The 17,950-nt window shown below is 42.7% G+C and overlaps 1 protein-coding gene and 1 pseudogene across 3 annotated transcripts in view; both read right to left on the bottom strand.

The window, feature by feature from the left end:
• TRPC7 (transient receptor potential cation channel subfamily C member 7) overlaps nt 1–17,950 on the bottom strand; it is a 141,982-nt gene that overhangs the window by 88,187 nt on the left and 35,845 nt on the right. The window contains exon 3 of one of the 3 annotated variants that reach the window (XM_029219010.1): nt 1,730–1,912. The exons of the other annotated variants lie outside the window; for them this stretch is intronic. Coding sequence (XP_029074843.1) covers nt 1,730–1,912 — 183 coding nt within the window. The remainder of the gene's footprint in view (nt 1–1,729; nt 1,913–17,950) is intronic. 3 annotated transcript variants of the gene reach the window in all.
• On the bottom strand, nt 7,192–7,802 carry LOC114891670 (annotated as a pseudogene).

Here is a 17,950-nt window from a genome sequence, read left to right on the forward strand (position 1 = left end):
TCACAAAACCTCTTTATTCTGACCAAAACTGTCATGTTCATAGAGTGTTTTCACTTTTTTCTTCTCATCCATCACCAGGGCTGTTTTGTACTTGGTAGTTGACAATGAGAAGGAACATATAGGCTCTGAAGTGGTAGCCAAACCCTGGACTTGCTCAGTGATTTGCCCTCAGTGACTGTGTTGCTCAGTTGGATTTATGTTTCAGAAAAATGGTGAATGCTTGCATTTTCATGGGCTGTTGGAATTGCTTGTGAATAGCCAAAACTGTGAACGTAAATCTGCAAATGCCAAACATCGTCTTTTCTTTGGGGTGTCAAATACATCTTCACCTTTCACCCTGTGTTGGGAAGCAAGAGAATACTGTGGCTTGGGGAAGGAAGGAAATGCTAGAAACTCAGGCTTGTTACCATTCATTACCAAGCAGTCTCTTCTGCAGGGTTTCTTTGAACCCCAAGATCATGGATATCTCAGCACCTTTAGGAAGGGATTGCTGTGCTTTGCTGAAGCGCCTCAGTGAGCCCTTGAGATAAGCTAAAAAGTGAGTTTCCCTACACTAAGTAAATAGGATTGTACATACTTGAAACTGCAGCCTGACTCCTCCCCTCCTGTAATTCTATGCTTCTGAAGATTAATCTAAGGCCACATTTCCCATGATTTATCAATTTTATCTTCAGGACTCAGAGTCTTTGAAAAAAGCTATTTTTCCTAGAATTTTTGATTATTATTAAAAGTAAAAGGACAGGAAGATTTTTATCAAACTTGGAAGCTCTCTCTAGATGAATACCACAGATATACATGGTTTCTTGAAGGATGGTTCATCCTACACAAATTAAGATAATCAGACAAGAGGAGAAATGCCAAGAGGCCAATTTGGGGGCATTGGAAATCCCCCCCAGTAGTCACCCTGTAAAAGAGCTGGAAAAAAAAAACCAAACCCTTAAAGACTGATCAGCCATCTTGCTTATGTGGAAAGCACATTGGTATTTAAGCATATGGATCTTTGGAGCTCTGCAGTTTTCATCAGGATGAATGATGTCGTCTAACATAAGAGCAGATTCTAAAGAATCCAGAGTATATCCAAAGTGGAACCATAATTGAATTTTGCTCCTTAGGGACTCAGTCTGACCAGCCACTGTGGGTGTGAGGGCTACTGGGTGCTGGTGGCCATTAAAGACACCTTGAGGTTGATTGAGGAGCTGGGACTTACTCTTTTGAAAGTCTAGTCATGCTTCCTATTAAAGCTTTTCATAAGCCTTGAGAGTGAAATTCCTCTGAGCCTCCCAGAACCATGGATCCCACAAATCCTCTACACTAAGACATTTTCTACACAAGTCCCCAGGCACACAGGGAAAGCTCAATAAATGCTGTTCACAGAGCTGAGTGATATGTTTTTCATGAAAGCTTGGGAATCGGCCTGCTAGCTGATGGGAGCGTTCACTGTAATCTTGTCCTTGCTAGTGGCTTGGAGGTTGAGAATCTGCTCTTTTGTTCTCCAGGCTTGAAGCCTGTTCACGGAGTAACTGTCATGATTCATCTCTCTCTCCTGGTGGGCTGGGGGTGAAGGAAGGAGCTCTGAGCAGTCCTGCAAGTCTGGAAGTTCCCTGTCTAGAGGCAAGTCGGGTACTCAGTGTTGTTACCATCCCCTTGTGGGAACAGAAAACAAGCATGAACACAAAGGTAGGCCAGCAGCCCTGGAGCTGGGAAGGCCGGGGGCGGTTGGGAAGCTTACCTTCTTGACTTCGTATTTAATGGCGAGTTTGATCCGGCTCAGACTTGGACGGTGGTGGTCGGACCAGACTTGGAAGTTCACATCACCATTTAAAATCGCTTCCACCTCTTCTGTGTCTCGGCACAGGTCCAGCACGCCCACCACAAAATCCTTGCATTGCATAGATAACTTCCTGTAATCGTTCTAACAGAATAAAGAGAAATCAGGGGTGTGTCACACTGAGCCCCGCAGGTGGGCTTGCCTAGCATAGCAGTGTCGCTCAGCAAAGCTGTGCACCAAGCGCGAGCTTGGAGTGCGTTGGAACCAGAGGGTATGCTGGATCCAGAAGGCAGGGCAACTTCTCTTGACACAACAATCTAGAGGGCATCTTCTCTAAGCCAAGATTCGTCAAGGTGTGCTCCTTAGCCCCCTCTATCAGAGTTACCTTGGGTGCATGCTATAACTATGATTTCCAGGCCCCGTTGCAGACTTACTGACTTAGAGTTCCTGGGGATGAGGCCCAGGAATCTTTTAGCCTCGTTCTCTAAGTAATTCTGAAGTCTGCCAAAGCCCACCCTGAGCTCTTTGAAAGCAGCAGTCCTCCTTGCCTGATTTTGAGCCAAATCTGAGGGAGGAGTGATAAGGAAATGCACTTTTAAGGCTGATGGAAATATCACTTAAATCATTTACTACCGATCTGTAATGGCAACTGCTCTACGCAGGAAGTTTACTGGAAAGATACGGCTGATATGCTAACTTTGGGGGAAAAATGTACACAGGTGTGCTTTCTTTTAACGTGCTGGAAAATCTGCTTGTAAATTATAAATTTAAAAATCAAATGTAATTTAAATCTAACAGAATCCTTTCCTACCACAGATCCTTTTGTACAGCAAATCATGACACCTTAAATTACTTGCCTGTTGAATAATCATTTTCAGACCTTGACCTCCTTTTTGTTTTGTTTTGTTTTTTTTAATGAGTTGCCTCTGGGTTTCTCTCATCTCCTCCCTAGGCATACGTTTCTAAATTATCTTTCAGAGGCTGACTGCCTTTCCTAGTGACATGCCAACTTCTCTCTCCCCTAAAACACACTGCTTCAGTTCCAGATAATGATCCGAAATGTTGGACAAAAGAATGTTTCATGTCACCTTCAAACCACTACGCCCCCAAAATATTTTCCCCTAAAGGCTTCCTTATTGGTTTCTTAGTTGAAACAAGTCTATTCAGAAGCAACACAAGAACCAAATGTCACTTTCAGTGTTAATCAATGTCGAAAGCCCTGAGAGCGGTAAATAGTAGTTGGTAGATAGGAGTGCAGTTATGCTTTTCCAGAACCTGGATTCCTCAGCACATAGATGGGAGGCTGAAAAACTGCAGAAGCTCAACAATTTTTCTAAATTAATGATTCGTTTCTCCTTGCAGCACTGCTGCTTCAAAATGTCCCTTTACGTTAGAGAAAGAAGTAAGTGTTGATAAATGTTTGTTTGCTAAAAGGAAAAGGGTCAAGAAAATGTTTTCAGACAAGAGTGGCTACCCTTCATTTCTATATATCATTTAGGGATAAGCAGGGTGTTTTGGAAATGCTGGGTAGACAAATGACGCTCAGCTCAGGCAGACTGTCATGGGCGAGTCAGGCTGTGCCGTCCCAGAGCCTCTGCGCATTTCTGGGTTCAGTGCAGTTCAGAACAGAAGGTACCACTTCATTAGAGACTTTCACTTCCCTGGGCTCTTTCAGCTAGCCGGGCCATAAAAAAGGGAGACACACCAGAGCAACCAAAACGGCTGGTTTGCTTTTTGCCTTCTGTATCAGTCTGGAAGGCAACATGCCTGGTGTCTGCAGATGGCTGGAGGAGGCAGGCCTGGGCCTGCCAGGAAGACAGAGATGACATGGACATGGGTAGATGGGACATGGGATAGATGCAGACGTGAGGGTCATGCCAGGCCCAGGCCTCCCAGAGAGAGCCATGGGTGCACATCTCTGCGGAGTTGTGATGATTAGGAGAAATGGGTCAACCCTGAGCTCAGCGAGCCTTTGAGCCACACTCCTCAACTTGAGTTGGAAAGATGAGACATATACCTAAGACTTCACAGGTGCCCTTTTACAAATAATTCCATATTCCTGCACACTGAAGTCTGCCAGGCCCAGTGGGTGACAGCTGTTCTACCTCCATCATCTTACTTAATCCTTATAAAAACCTCATGTTAGAAGGACTGTCAGCATTTCCAGCTCACAAGCAAGAAAACTGAGACTCAGAGAAACTAACAGGCTGAATCCACTTTTCCTTATATTGGTCGCTTACTCATCTCTGGTTACTCTGTCACCTTCCTTGAAGATTTTAGCTTCTGTCTTACTGTCGCTCTCCCAACATTAACTGCTGTTGTTATTGGTGGTTTCAGTACCCAAGAAGATGTCCCTTCCATTACCCTGCCCTCTCATTTCCTTGACACCATCTTTTCCAGTGACCTTATCCTCAACTCCAACTCAACCATTCATTCTCTTAGTTATTCCCAGTAACTGCAGCTCCTCCACGACCCTAACTTTAGGTCTCCCTCTCTCTGACCACTACCTCCTATATGTCCAGCTTTCTTCATCTGGGATCCTAATTCTAGCAGTCCTTTGATTCCATGAAACCTACAAGCCATTGACCACACCACCTTTTCACTGGTTTTCATCCCCCTCAGGTCCCTGTCTCCCTCCTTGCAGAGCTTCTCTTTTATGGGTAGTCTTTATCATCATCCTTGCACACATCGACTCTCTTACCCTCCTCTTATTTTGTCCTCCTCACTGGATGAAAGCCTGACCTTGGTCGCGTCTAGCTCTCCGCTACTCTGCTCCCGCCTCTGCACAGTTAACGCGGCTGGAGAGCACACACCTGCACCGAGCAGGCGTGCTGTAAACTCACTACCTCCAACCTCAAGCAGTCCGCGGCGCTCCTGGGCAACTTACCCTCCTCCCTGTCCCAAACAAGCGTTTCATACCTGTCTAGTCTCAGTTTTCTAACACTTCATCCCCCTCCTAGTTTCCTATTTTACTTGGAAAATAGAACTCATTGGAAGAGAAGCTTCACATGTTCGCACCATCCACATAGTCTACTTTCATCTGTGCTCATGGACTCTCTTCCCTCTTCTTACTCTTGCTGCTCCTATTTAAGGCCAGCTCCTCCACTTGTGTGTTGGATATCTGTTCCCTACGCCACTCAAGGACATGGCTCCTGCGCTCTTCCTTTCTCTCCCCTGCACTGTTAATTTCTCCCTTTCTCTGTTGGCTTAGTATACGAACATGTTGCTATTGTCTTGTCTTAAGAAGGAACTCCTCTTGACTCCACTTCCCTCTCCAATTACTACTCTAGTTTTCTGTTCCACTTTATAGAAAAACTCCTCATTAGACTTGTTTACACTCATAGTTGACAGTTGTCCTCCTTACACTCTTTCTTATTCCATTCAGTAAGACTTTCACACTCTACCCATTGCCTCCACTGAGACTGTCCTTCCAAGGTCACAAGTGACTTTCATATGCTAAATCCAATGGCTGGTTCTCAGTCCTCATCTTACATGACCTGTTAGGTGCTTTGACATAGCTGATCACTTCCTCCTCCTTGATACACATTCTTCACTTGGCTTCTAGCATAACATACTTTTCTGTGGTTTTTCTTCCTGAATGAGTACTTTTGCATCTTTGTTGATTAATTCTCATGTCCCTGATGTCTTAGTTTTAGAATGCCCCAAAGATGTGCCCAGTCCTTTGAATTCTCCTGTCTGTTTACACTCATTGCCTTAGTGATCCTGTCTAAGATCATTAGATACCATCCATATGCTGAGGACTTCAGATTTTATGTCTTTAGCTCAGCCTTCTCTCCTGAACTTGAGTCAAATATATCCAATTACCATCTTGGTATTTCCACTTGGATGCCAAATAGGCATTTCAAACTTAATGAAACTAACTCTGGACCTGGTCTTCTCCACCTTGTTAGTATTCCCCAACCTCTCAGTTGTCCAGGACAAAAATCTTGGATTTATCCTTGATTCCTCTCTTCTTCTCAAAACCGACATATAATTTAGTAGCAGATCCTACCAGCTCTACCTTCTAAAAAAAATTAACTGGCCTCCCTGATTCTATGATTCTATCCTGGTCTTCTATAGTCTATTCTCCATACCTCAGTCAGACATTCAGGAAAAGTGAGGTCATGGCACTGGTCTGCTCAAACCCTCCAGTGGCTCCCCATCCACTCAGAGTAAAAGTGGATTCATTATACTGTCCTATAAGGACATATATTATCTAGCCTCTCCATTCTCTCACTGATTTCATTTCCTGTGGTTTTCTTCCTCCCTCAGTCCACTCCAGCCACTCTGACCCCCCTGCTATTCTTCAAACACACTTGGCATGGACTAGACCTTTGTACTAGTTATTCTCTTTACTTGGAATGCTCTTTCCCCAGGTATCTACATGAACAACTTTTTTAACTCCTTCAAGTCTTTGCTCAAATGTCACTTTCTCAGAAGACTTCCTTGACTGTCTTTAAAAAATTGTAACCCTTCTCCATTTGCAATCACCCTTTCCTGCTTTTTTTCTTCATAGTACTTATGACTATATGACATCCATACATGTTATTTATTATAATTATTGTCCATATCTTTCACTAGAATGTAAGCTTCTCGAGGGCAGGAATCATTGCTGTTTTGTTCACAAATATATCATTAGAGCCTAGAATATTTCCTGGAACATGATAGGCACTCAGTAAATGCTTGTTGAATCTATTGGAGCAGTGTACTTGTCTAAGATGACATAGCGACTAAGTGGTAGAGCCAAGATTCAAGACAGGTCGGTCTGACCCAAATCCTGTTCTCTTCCCTCTCACCATGTTTCCTCCTCTTGGTGAGCAGCGTGTTCCCTTCTACTTAGCACACTTGAAACTAGAGACTTAATTGGGGCTGACTCCCAACTAACTTGGAGAAATAAAGGGTGGGCTGGGATGTGGATATTTGAATACCCAGCAGATTCTGTAGTGTAGTAGATGAGTGCACAGGTTTTGAAGTCAGAAAGACCTGGAGTTTGAACTTCTTTTTTACTACTTGTCAGTTGTGGGAAATAGGACAAGCCATGTAAGTCTTCTGCATCTCAGTTTTTAATCTGTGATACTATACATACCATATAATGATTGGGAGAATCAATACCAAAACAATGGAAAATGCTTAGTGTAGTTAACAGGAAATAACACAAATAACAAAATAAATAAAAACCTAAATAAATAAAAATTGACAATAAAAAGAAAGCCTGTAACTGGTAATTTTAATCAGTTACCACCTTAGTTTGACCACTGATTTCAAACTCTAGACCTCTTGCTTTCTGTGGTTTTTAGTTACTGGACTGGGAGCAAGACTGGCCCTTGGAGAGGAGAGCACAAAATGCTGGAGAAACCCTTGACTCTTCTCTCTCTCTCTCACTCATGTCTAATCCATATATTAAAAATATACTCTGAATTTGTTCACTTCTCTTCATCTCTGGTGATCACATCCGTCCTTCCCAGGGTAGCACCTCCAGTTACCACACGCAGGTTATCAGTATTGAACTTGATTAAATCTGTACTCTTGCCCGTCCCCAAGTCAGTCTGAATGATGTTCACCTTGATGAGATCAGAGTAGTGGGTAGTGTCAGCATCACAGCTTACCAAATGAGAGATCTCTTTTTGTACCCACAAAGATCTTTCTCATTTTGCACAACTTACACTTGGCCTCTTTAGGAGTAATACAGTGAACAACGAAGTGACCCTTGGTGTGATAGTCAGGTGGAAATTTTCTCTAGTCTTGTCAGTACTGATGATATCCAAAAAACCAGCAGAGTGGGTTATATCAGTATGGACCTTGCCATCCATCTCAGTGAACTGCTGTATGCACATCTTCTTTACTTAATCTCCTGTTAGGGCATACTCAAGTCTCTTCTTAAAGAAAGTGACAAGGGACCACCATTCTTAGCTTGTGGGGACTGCTGGATGGACACAGAGTTAGCAGACAAGTCAGCTTGTCCAGATTCAGGGCTTTGAAGCTGCTACATGCTGCAGTGCTTCTTGGGACCGTGAGCTGTAGCTGTGCTGGGCATGGAACAAAGAGGCCCTGGAGTTTTGCCTTTTCCAGAATGCCATATAAGTGGAGTCGTATAGTATATAATCTTTTGAGACTGGCTTCTTTCACTCAGTATAATTCCTTTGAGATTCATCCATATTGTTGTGTGTGTTAATAGTTCATTTCTTTTTATTTCACATCTACTGCATGCATGTATCAGTTTGTTTATACGTTCACTCATTGAAGGATTTGGTTATTCCCAGTTTTTGACAATTATGACTAAAGTTTCTATAAACATTCATGTACAGGTTCTTGTGTGAAGATAAGTTTTTAGTTCTCCAGGGTAAATATCTAAGTGTGGGATTGCTGAGTATATAGCAAGTATATGTTTAATTTTAGAAGAGCTGCCAATTACCACCAACCAATTATGAGAGTTCTGGCTGCTCCATGTTCTCTCCACGGTCAATTTATTTTCTGTGTTGTGGTCTCTCATTGTGGTTTTGATTTGCATCCCCTAATGGCTAATGATATTGAGCGTCTTTTTATGTGCTTATTTGCCATCTTTGTATCTTTTTGATGAAGTGTCTGTTCAAATCCTTTGTTAGTTTTTTTAAAAAACTGAGTTTCTTATTGAGTTTTGAGAGTTCTTATATATATTCTGGATATAATTCCTTTGTAAGAGATAGGGTTTGTAAATATTTTCTCTCAGTCTGTGGCTTATCTTTTCATTCTCTTAACAGTATCATTCAAAAAATAGAAGTTTTAAATTTTGGTGATGTCCAACTTTATCACTTTTTATTTTATGATTATGCTTTTGGTGTCATAAGCTAAGAAACCTTTTTTAACACAGGGTCTCAGATGTGTCCTCCTGTGTTGTCCTCTAGAAGTTTTATAGTTTACATTTTATATTTAGGTCTACGAACCATTTTATGTTAACTTTTACATAAGGTGTAAGGTACAGGTCAGGGTTCCTTTTATAGCACGTGGATATTTATTTGTTCCAGCCTCATTTGTTGAATTATTATTCTTACTCCATCAAGTTGTTTTTGCACAGTTGTCAGAAATTGTTGACCATATTTGTATGGGTTTAATTCTGTGCTTTCTATTCTGTTTCCTTGATCTGTATATCTATTTTTTCAGTAACACCCACTATCTTTATTTTCATAGCTTTGTTAAGTCTTAAAATGAGGTACTTTGAGTCCTCCAACTTTACCATTCTTAAAAAAGTAGTTATGGCTTTTCTCATTCCTTTCTTTTTCATATTCATTTTTGGATAAGCTTGTTCATATCTACAAGAAATTCTGCTATGAATTTTATTGGAATTATGTTAAGTCTATATATAGTTTGGGGGAGAACTGACATCCTAACTGTGTTGAATCTTCCAAACCATGAACATGGTGTATCTCTCCATTATTTAGGTCTTCTTTGATTGCTTGCATTAGTGTTTTATAGCTTTCAGCCTCTAGAGTCTACATATGTTTTGTAAGACTTGTATAAATATTTCACTTTTTAACTATTGGAAATATTTTTTAAATGTTTGGTGTCTAATTATTCATTACTGTATATAGAAATATGATTCATTTTTGTATGTTAACCTTATATCCTATGACCTGGCTAAACTCACTTACCTGTGCTTTGTAGATTCTTTGGAATTTTCTACATAGGTAAACATTTTGTTTGCACATATGGATTGTTTACTCTTGAACACTTAAGCTTAGAAGCATTTATTAATATGACTAATAAAATGGTCAGTTAGATGCTTTTACATTGGTTTGAAGATTTACAAAGTATTATTTCTAGGAACAAAATGTTGCTAACAAATTTTTGCTGGCTTTCAACCCAAAATTACTTGCTCAGAGTGTTTTATTTGGTCAGTGTATTGAACAGTTTTTAGAATATTCATCCACCATTTATTTCTTGTGCTCTGCTCAACACAGATATTAACAGAGATTCTTTGATTTTTGATTGGCCCAGAATTTCTTCCCTTTCCTTTTGGTCCATAAATTTCACAAACTCACTTATTATTGAGATGAATCTCTGGCTTTAACACAGAAGACAAACCAAAATGATCTAACATGTTATTTTGATACCTTGAATTTTTGGTGCTGAAGCTATTGTTTTGACAACACCAATTTTAGGAAGTTATTAGTTTGTTTGACTTTGGTTAAAAACCCCAATTCTCAAACTTTTTCAAAGCTACTGACAAACTTAAATCAGAAGAGAGAGAGAGAGAAGCTCATTATTCTGATTGGTCAAAGTTAAATGAATTTCTCAGACTGATGCTGTGGAGACACCCACACAATACAGGATAATTAACACTTATTCCTCCATGGAGACCTTAGAAATTAGATTGAAAAAGAGTGTGGGCCTCAAATCCACACACCCCTCTCTTCCCTTCAGAGACCCACTTATGGGGAAGGAGTGTTTATTGAAAGCTGCAACTGAAATACAAACGGAGATAAATCAACAGACGTGTGCATGCTGTAAACCTAGGAGGTTTTCTGTTTTTGACATTTAGACTGAGTTTTTAAGAAATGATTACAATAAAAGTTTTCTAAGCATTGTAGTATTTCATTAAATGGTCACAGTTACCTTATAAAGCTGATAGTATAATATTATTCCCAAATAAGAGGAGGACAGAGAATTGATCATTGGATATAGCAACTTGGAGGTCATTGGTCACCTTGATGGGAGCAGTTTTGAGTGGAGGGTGTGACTGGTGAGGATTAAAGAATGGGAAGAGAGAGAAGAATTGAAGCCAGTAATACAGACAGAGAGGAGTTTTGAGGAGTTTTATTAAACAGGAAGGCAGAGAAATAGATAAGTAGCTGGTGTGAGAAGTGGAGTCAAGAGAAGCTTTCTCTTTTCTTCTCTCTCACTCTTCCTCCCTTCCTTCTTTCCCTCCTTCTCCTTATGGGAGAAACCATAATAATTTTTATGTTGCTGGAAATTTTCCAGTAGCTAATTATGCTGCTCATTGTATATGATATCAGTATATCATTGTATGAATCCAGTAACTCAACAGTGTATATGACAGAAGATGAGGTATAGTGTATAAATAGAGGAATGAATTCGGATAGAGTCACATATGGTTTATCTGTGGTGGGAGGGAAGGTCCAGTATGTGAGTGAGGATGCTGGTAGATGGATGCATTGGTGGTAGGACTCTGTAGACATTTTCTTTCTATTGTTTCAATTTTTTTTCTAGTGAAATAGGAAGAAAAATTATCAGCTGAGAGTAAGAATTGGGGAGAAAGCGATGGAAGTTTGAGGAGAAGAGGTCTGAAATAGATTTTAGGGAGATTTAAGAGTGAATTGATTAAGGAGACAGGATATTATTGCTGAAGAACAGTAAGAGCCCCTTTGAAATTCATGGTTAGAAATTTAAAATGAGCCCAGCTAATGTGGTTGATTCTCTGTAACCACATTCACCTCCCTGGGTGCCAGCAGACAATTCGATTTTACCAGGATTCTATTTTTTTTTGCCAAAAGATAGAAGAAATCAAGAGAGAGGCAGAGGAACTGAGATGTATGTGGGGGGGATTGTAATGATAGTCCATGGAATTGAGGCTGGTATGAAGGGAGGCAAGACTTCCAGGGAAGAAGGAATGTGGAAGGACCCAGCTATATGTTGTCTACAAGAAACCCACTTTAAATATAAAGTTGGTGGTTTCCTACAAAATGAAGTATACTTTTACCATATGATCCAACAGTCGTGCTCCTTGGTATTTACCCAAAGGAGTTGAAAACTATGTCTACACAAAAACTTGCATACGGATGTTTATAGCAGCTTTATTTGTAATTGCCAAAATTTGGAAGCAAGCAAGATGTCCTTCAGTAGGTGAATGGATAAATAAACTGTGGTACATCCAGACAGTGGAATATTACTCAGTGCTAAAAAGAAGTGAACTATCAAGCCATTAAAAGACATGGGGGAGCCTTAAATGCATATAACTAAGTGAAAGAAGCTAATTTAAAAGGCTAAAAAATACTGTGTGATTCCAACTATATGACATTCTGGAAAAGGCCAAACTATGGAGATAGTAAAAAGATCGCAGTGGCCAGGGGTTGGGGAGTGAGAAGGATGAATAGGTGGAACATAGAGGGTTTTTAGGGCAGTGAAACTACTCTGCGTGATACCACAATGGTACATATATGTCATTATACATTTGCCCACATTCACAGAATGTATAAAACCTGGAGTGAACCTTAATATAAAGTATGGACTTTGGCTGCTAATGATGTGTCAGTGTAGGTTCATCAGTTGTAACAAGTGTTCCACTCTGATGGGGGATGCTGATAATGGGGGAGGCTATGTGTGAGGGCAGGGAGTATATAGTAACACTCTGTACCTTCTGCTCGATATTGCTGTGAACGTAAAACGGCTCTAAAATATAAGGTCTATTGAAAAAAAGATGGTTAGATTAGTGAGTTGGAAGTCTTGGGGGTAGGCAAAAGATTGACAGAGTTGGGATATTAGAGGGAGATATAAAAATTTGAGCTAGTAGTCAGAGATTATGGAGAGTTTGCATTTATTGATCATGACAGGTATAGGCTCAGGTAGGCTCATCGTGACTAAAGTAAGACCACTGGAGGAGATGAGCTCATAAAACTGAGTCAGGGCGTTAAAAGGATGGTCTGTGTATATATTAAAGTATCAAGAATTTAAATAGCAGTAACTAAAACCATGGAGAAATGACAGGGATTGACCCATTGTTGCAGATTCCAATGATATGGAATTATGGGTGACATAGTCTGATGAAATATGGTTCAGAACTCAGTGTTCTTAGCGAGGAGAGAAGGAGAAAGGTCTGGAAGTCATAAGGAACAGCAAGAGAGGTATGTGCTCCCTCCCCCCCTTCTTTAGGCCCAGTGGTATGAGGACTGTGAGAGGAAAGCCAGCCCCCCGCCTGGGAGGACTGCAGGGGAAGTGTGTCCTTAGGGGAGCCTGTCTGCAGAAAGAGCAAGAAGGTGACGCATCTCTAAGAGGAGGGGGCAATGACACGGGGGGTTTTGCTGAGGGGAGACTATGCTTTTTGGAGGGTGAAGTAGGAGCGTATCTGGAGATGAAGAAGCAGGGTGTGAGGACAGAGCGGGGCATACGAGGAGCCTTGTGGAGAATCAAGTGCAGGTTCTGAGGGGTTACCTGGGAGGCAGCAATGACATAAGAGAGTTTAAAACAATTACTGAAATTATATTGTGAGGATTTAGTGAGGTAAAGCAGGTGAAGTGCATGGCATGTGTTGGGCACATAGGTCTGGATCAGTACAGTTTAGCCAAGAAAGGACTTCGGAGCCTCATCCTGCCCTCCAGCCCTCCCTTCTGCACATCTCCCACTCAGCTGATGGATGAGAAAACTGAATGTTAAGATTTAACACACATGGCTGAATCCTTGTTAATTGTAACTGGAGTCACTGAAATAATTAATGGATGTGAAATGCAGGGTAAGAACCTGAGCCTAGTGCTCATTACTGCAGATGAAAATTGAAGTTTCAATCCATGTTTTAGCTTTCATGCATACACTTGATTGTTTCATTAACCTTCACCATATAAATAAGCCCGGGCCCCGGAGGATCATAAAAGGCAAATATCCTTCAGCGTTTAATTTCCATTTAGGAGCTCAGATCCAAGAAAGGTGGTTCAAGTCCAGCACATGAATCAGCTAGCCAGCATTTCTTGCCTTGGCTTTTCCAGGGGGATTTACACAGCCCCTAGGTCCTCAGAGTCCAGGGTTCTGACCCCAGGGTGGGGTGGGTAGGGCTGGCTCCCTGCTCCAGTGACCCTCTCAAAGGCGTGACTCTCAAACTCTGACACTGGTTACTCCCTCCCTCCTTGACTTTATTATCTGTAAATATCTTAGCCAGGCAGTGTTGACAGTGTCTCTGTTGATACTTTGGCTTCCGCAGGAGGCCTTCCCTTATTCATCCTAGACTTACTCCCTGCATTTCCTAATGGGTTCTCTGTGTCCTAAGCGTTTCAGAATTTGGGAAGGATGATTGTATATGAGCCATTGGTGATCCTAGAATTTCTTGGGACGGGGCTGATCAGTCTTTGCATGAGAGAGATGGCTGGGTGATTAGTGTTTGGTTGGGCTCTAGAATCAGAGCGTCCGAGTTCAAATCCCAGCTCTGCTGCATACTGTCTTTGTGTTTGCGTGTATAACTTAAGCTTCCTCTGTGTTCTAGCTTAACCGGTATAATGGGGATTATACTGTTTTCTGCCTCATGGAGTTGTTGTAAACTAAATAAGATAATCCGTATAAGTTGCTTAACACAATATGTGACAAGTATCAGCCGATATTAAGATACATGTGGCTTGTAGGTTAGCAGAGAGTGTAAACATGGAAAATTTGTCTCTTTCAGGGTGTTGGTCTTCAAGTGCCATTTCTAACAAAGCAGACACACCCATTGTTGGATTTAATTTTGCAGCTTCACCTGTGTCAGTCCTCAGGTGGAAGGTGCAGGTAGCAGGACAGAAGCTTGGAGCAGGGCATTGGAGCAGAGTCCTTGATAATTCACAATGAAGGTGCAGGGCCCTGGGTGCTGAGCTGAATCTGCAGGTGACTGCACCGCCTTTCTTAGTCAGGCAGTGTTGACAGTGTCTCTGTTGATACTTTGGCTTCCATCCCGATTTTTGGTTTACTTAATTGGCAGCTACTGACATCGTTAAGGGGCTCCTTAAGCCATCACCATGACGCTGTGAAGTCCCAGAAGTAATGGATTGCTCTGCTTGTTGGTTTTATAACAAGTCCCCTCTGACGGATTCAGAGGCTTGCCTAAGGAGAATAGAGGCTATCTTTCAAGGAAACAGATGAGCAACTCGAGTGTTTTATTCTAATTCAGCAGGTATATTTGAGCACCCACTGTGTGCCGGGCCCTGGGGATAGAGACCTAAATAAAATACAATCCTTGCCTCTGAGGAACTCAGGGTCTTGCTAGAGAGAATGACAAGTGACTAGGTAAGGACCACAGGGTGACGTAAGTGTCTTGGGATATGCCACCCAGCTACAAATATGGGGGACTTCCAAGAGGAGGCAGAGTGTGAGCCCTGAGGATGGGTAGAAGCTAACAGGGGCGAGGCAGGTGTGGGGAGGAGAGTAACAGGGAATGGACGTTCCAGGAAGAGGGGCTGGCAGGTGCAAAGGCCCAGAGGGCAGAGAACATTCACCAACGGGTAGACTGTGATGGGTATCAGCTACTTTACCCACAGATGGTTTCGCATAGGTTATGCACATTATCCAGCATTTTACATGACTTCTCATAATTAAATAAACACAAACACGCTCATGTATCCAGAGAGGAATTCACATACACTCTGCACATCCTTATCCAGATTAAAGATGCTGCTTGGTTCTCATTTGCTGAGCTCCCAGAAGAGCCCTTCCTCAGCTATCTGCTTTTTCAGCTGGAACCACAGGGAACAGACACAGGAAGGCAGGTCTGCCTGTGTGAACCTTGCCCCACCCCAGCACTTGACAGTTCCAGGCCTCTCTGGAGGCTCCAGGGCTCTCTTCCCTCGTTCTGCACACTCTCTGTCTTTGTCTCTCTCTCTATCTCCTTCTCCTTTCCCTTTCTCTCTCTTTCTCACACATAACTCTGTCAACCACAGGTCAGTGCTCCATGGTAGAGGGATTGCTCAAAGCTGTGACTCAGGAAATTAGCCAGGAGGTGTGAGTTGAAAGAGAAGGAGGGACCCTCAGGAAACCCCATGGTTCGCTTACATAGAAGCAGCCCCACCTTTCCCCTGCCTTCCTGTCCTATCCCCGCATGGGGTCGACCTAAGCATGGTTGGTTGGTCTCTGTACCCATTAGAATGGGAGACAGTGTTAAAGCATATGACTCTTACAGTTTTTGCTACTGCGGTATTATTTATTGAATGCTTACTATGTGCCAGACCCTGGGCTGAATTCTTTACATATTTAGCTCATTGAATTCTCATGACAAACCTAGGAAGTAGATAAAATTATCATTCCTCTTTATAGAGAGGGGAACTGAGGCCCAGAGACTTCAGTGGCAGCTGGGATTTGAACTTGAGTATGGCTGACTCCACATTCCATAATTCTAACACTGGGAAGTGCTCATCTGATAAAGATACCAACTGCTCTGGCACGTGCTCTAAAACCCTGAGCGCGACCCTGAAGGGGCAGGTTCAGGGTCCTTCCTGGTGAAGAGGAAGAGAGAGATGAGGGCCTGTTGCTAAGAGTCAAAGGTGCTGAAACCGTGTGAGGCAATACCCTGTGTATCCACACCCAGGGGCAGGCCGGGAGTAAGACTGGCTGAGCCCAGAGAGCTGACTTTGCCCCGCGCTCTAAGTTACCAGCAGGTGCGTTGGCATCAGAATGTTGGGGGAAGTCATCCCTAATGGGATGTACCATTCCTGTTGCTCCCAAGGCCCTAAGCCTCTTATTTAAGTGCCAGTCTGTCCACTCCCCCCACATCCTTTTCAGTCTTATGACTTTCACCAAGGGGCCATCCACCTCTATTCTGTAACAGGTCCCCCTCCCCCATGCAGGATCACTGTCTTCATGGTGAGAAGTTATGGGAATGGGTGGGAAGCAGAGGGTCTGCAGAATTTACCCCTGCGGTGGCTGGGACACCTTGCAGCTCACTCCTCAGATACACAGAGAAACTGAGAGTGGCGGGATGAGGCTGCATTGCTTTTGCCATCTGAATTCCAAAGGGGGGCAGCACGGTGACTGCTGTTCGTGGTGCACTGGCTTTTAGCAAGCATGATTTTTGGGTCTGTTTGCTGTGTTGGAGCTGAGGCATACTGTATAGCTGCAGAGTGATGCTGAGTTAACAACTCTCTGTTCCTCGATCCTTCCAAAGCTTTCGTCCACAAGCACACCTAAGCCACTTTGGTCCATGGATTGGCTCATAAAAGAACTCATGTATTCATTTATTTATTCATTTAATCAACAAAAATGAATAGTGTATTTACCCCATGCCGAGCACTGTGCTAGCACCCTGGAGATAAATGAGGATTAAGGCAGGCGCGGTCTCTTGCCCATTAGACCTGCGTTTCTTTACATTCAGCCTCATAGTAATTCCTGGGAAAACATTACCTTCCAAATAAACCCAGTTGACAAGCAGTAGAAACAGTAAGAGTCTGTTAGATGGAAAGCTTGAGTGCTTTCCAGTAATCCATCCTTACAAAATGTTCCAGCCAGTTCAGCCTGTGCTTACTGTGCTTTCTGTGTCCTAGAAGCTGTGCCCAGCACTGGAGATGCAAGGAGAAGTGAGATGTGGTCACTGCCTACCCATGGTGAGACTAGACGTAACCCAGTTGTTCTAATATTATATGGCACTGCTGGCCGCTCATTCAACAAATAGTCATTGAGTTCCCACCCTGTTCCAGGCACTGTTCTCAATCTTTGAATACAGCCATAAGCAAAACAGACTCCCTGCCCTCGTGGAGCTTATGTTTTACTGGGGGCCTGGGGACTTCAGGTTTCTGTTTTACATTGGTGGTTAGGCAGGAACTCCCTGAAGAGGTGATTTTGTACAGAGAGTTGGTGAAGGAGGGAGCTATCTATGTAGATATATATGAGGAAGGAGCGCTCCAGACAGAGGGTCATTGGTACAAAGAGGGAGAAGAGTGCAAAGCAGAAGAGGGAGAGCATCTGGTGTTTCTGAGGACCAGCAAGGAGGCCAACTACTGGGGCAGAGTGGGTGAAGAGGAGAACGAGGGAAGAGGTGAGGCCAGAGCAACAGCAGGAGACAGATGGCCAAAGCCCTAAGAAGCACTTGTAGCACTGTGGCTTTTTCTCTGGTGAGATAGGGAGTCACTGGAGGGTTTCAAGAAGCGGCGTTAGCAGGATCTGGTATATGCTTGAAGGGGATCACCCTGGCTGTTGGGATGGGATGAATTGTAAGGGGCAAGAGCAGAAGCCTGAAGACCCAGTAAGAGGTTGTTGCAATTATCCAAGGGAGAGATGAAGGTGGCCTGGACCAGAAAAGTAAGTGCTCAAGGGGGAGAGAAGTATACAATTCTAGATGTCTTCGAAGGATAGAGCCAAGAGGATTTATTGATGGATTGGACATCAAGAAAAAGGAAGAGAAGAGTTAAGGATGAATGAGGTTTTTGGACCAAGCAACTGGAAAGATAGTTACCATTTATGACATGAGCACTGTGTTAGATGAGCTCCTTGTTTAGCAGATGTTTCCTTCCTCCTTCCCCATCTCCT

Source organism: Monodon monoceros, unplaced genomic scaffold (genome assembly GCF_005190385.1).
Source record: "Monodon monoceros isolate NGI ecotype Baffin Bay Population unplaced genomic scaffold, NGI_Narwhal_1 Super_Scaffold_12, whole genome shotgun sequence".
Lineage (NCBI taxonomy): Eukaryota > Metazoa > Chordata > Mammalia > Artiodactyla > Monodontidae > Monodon > Monodon monoceros.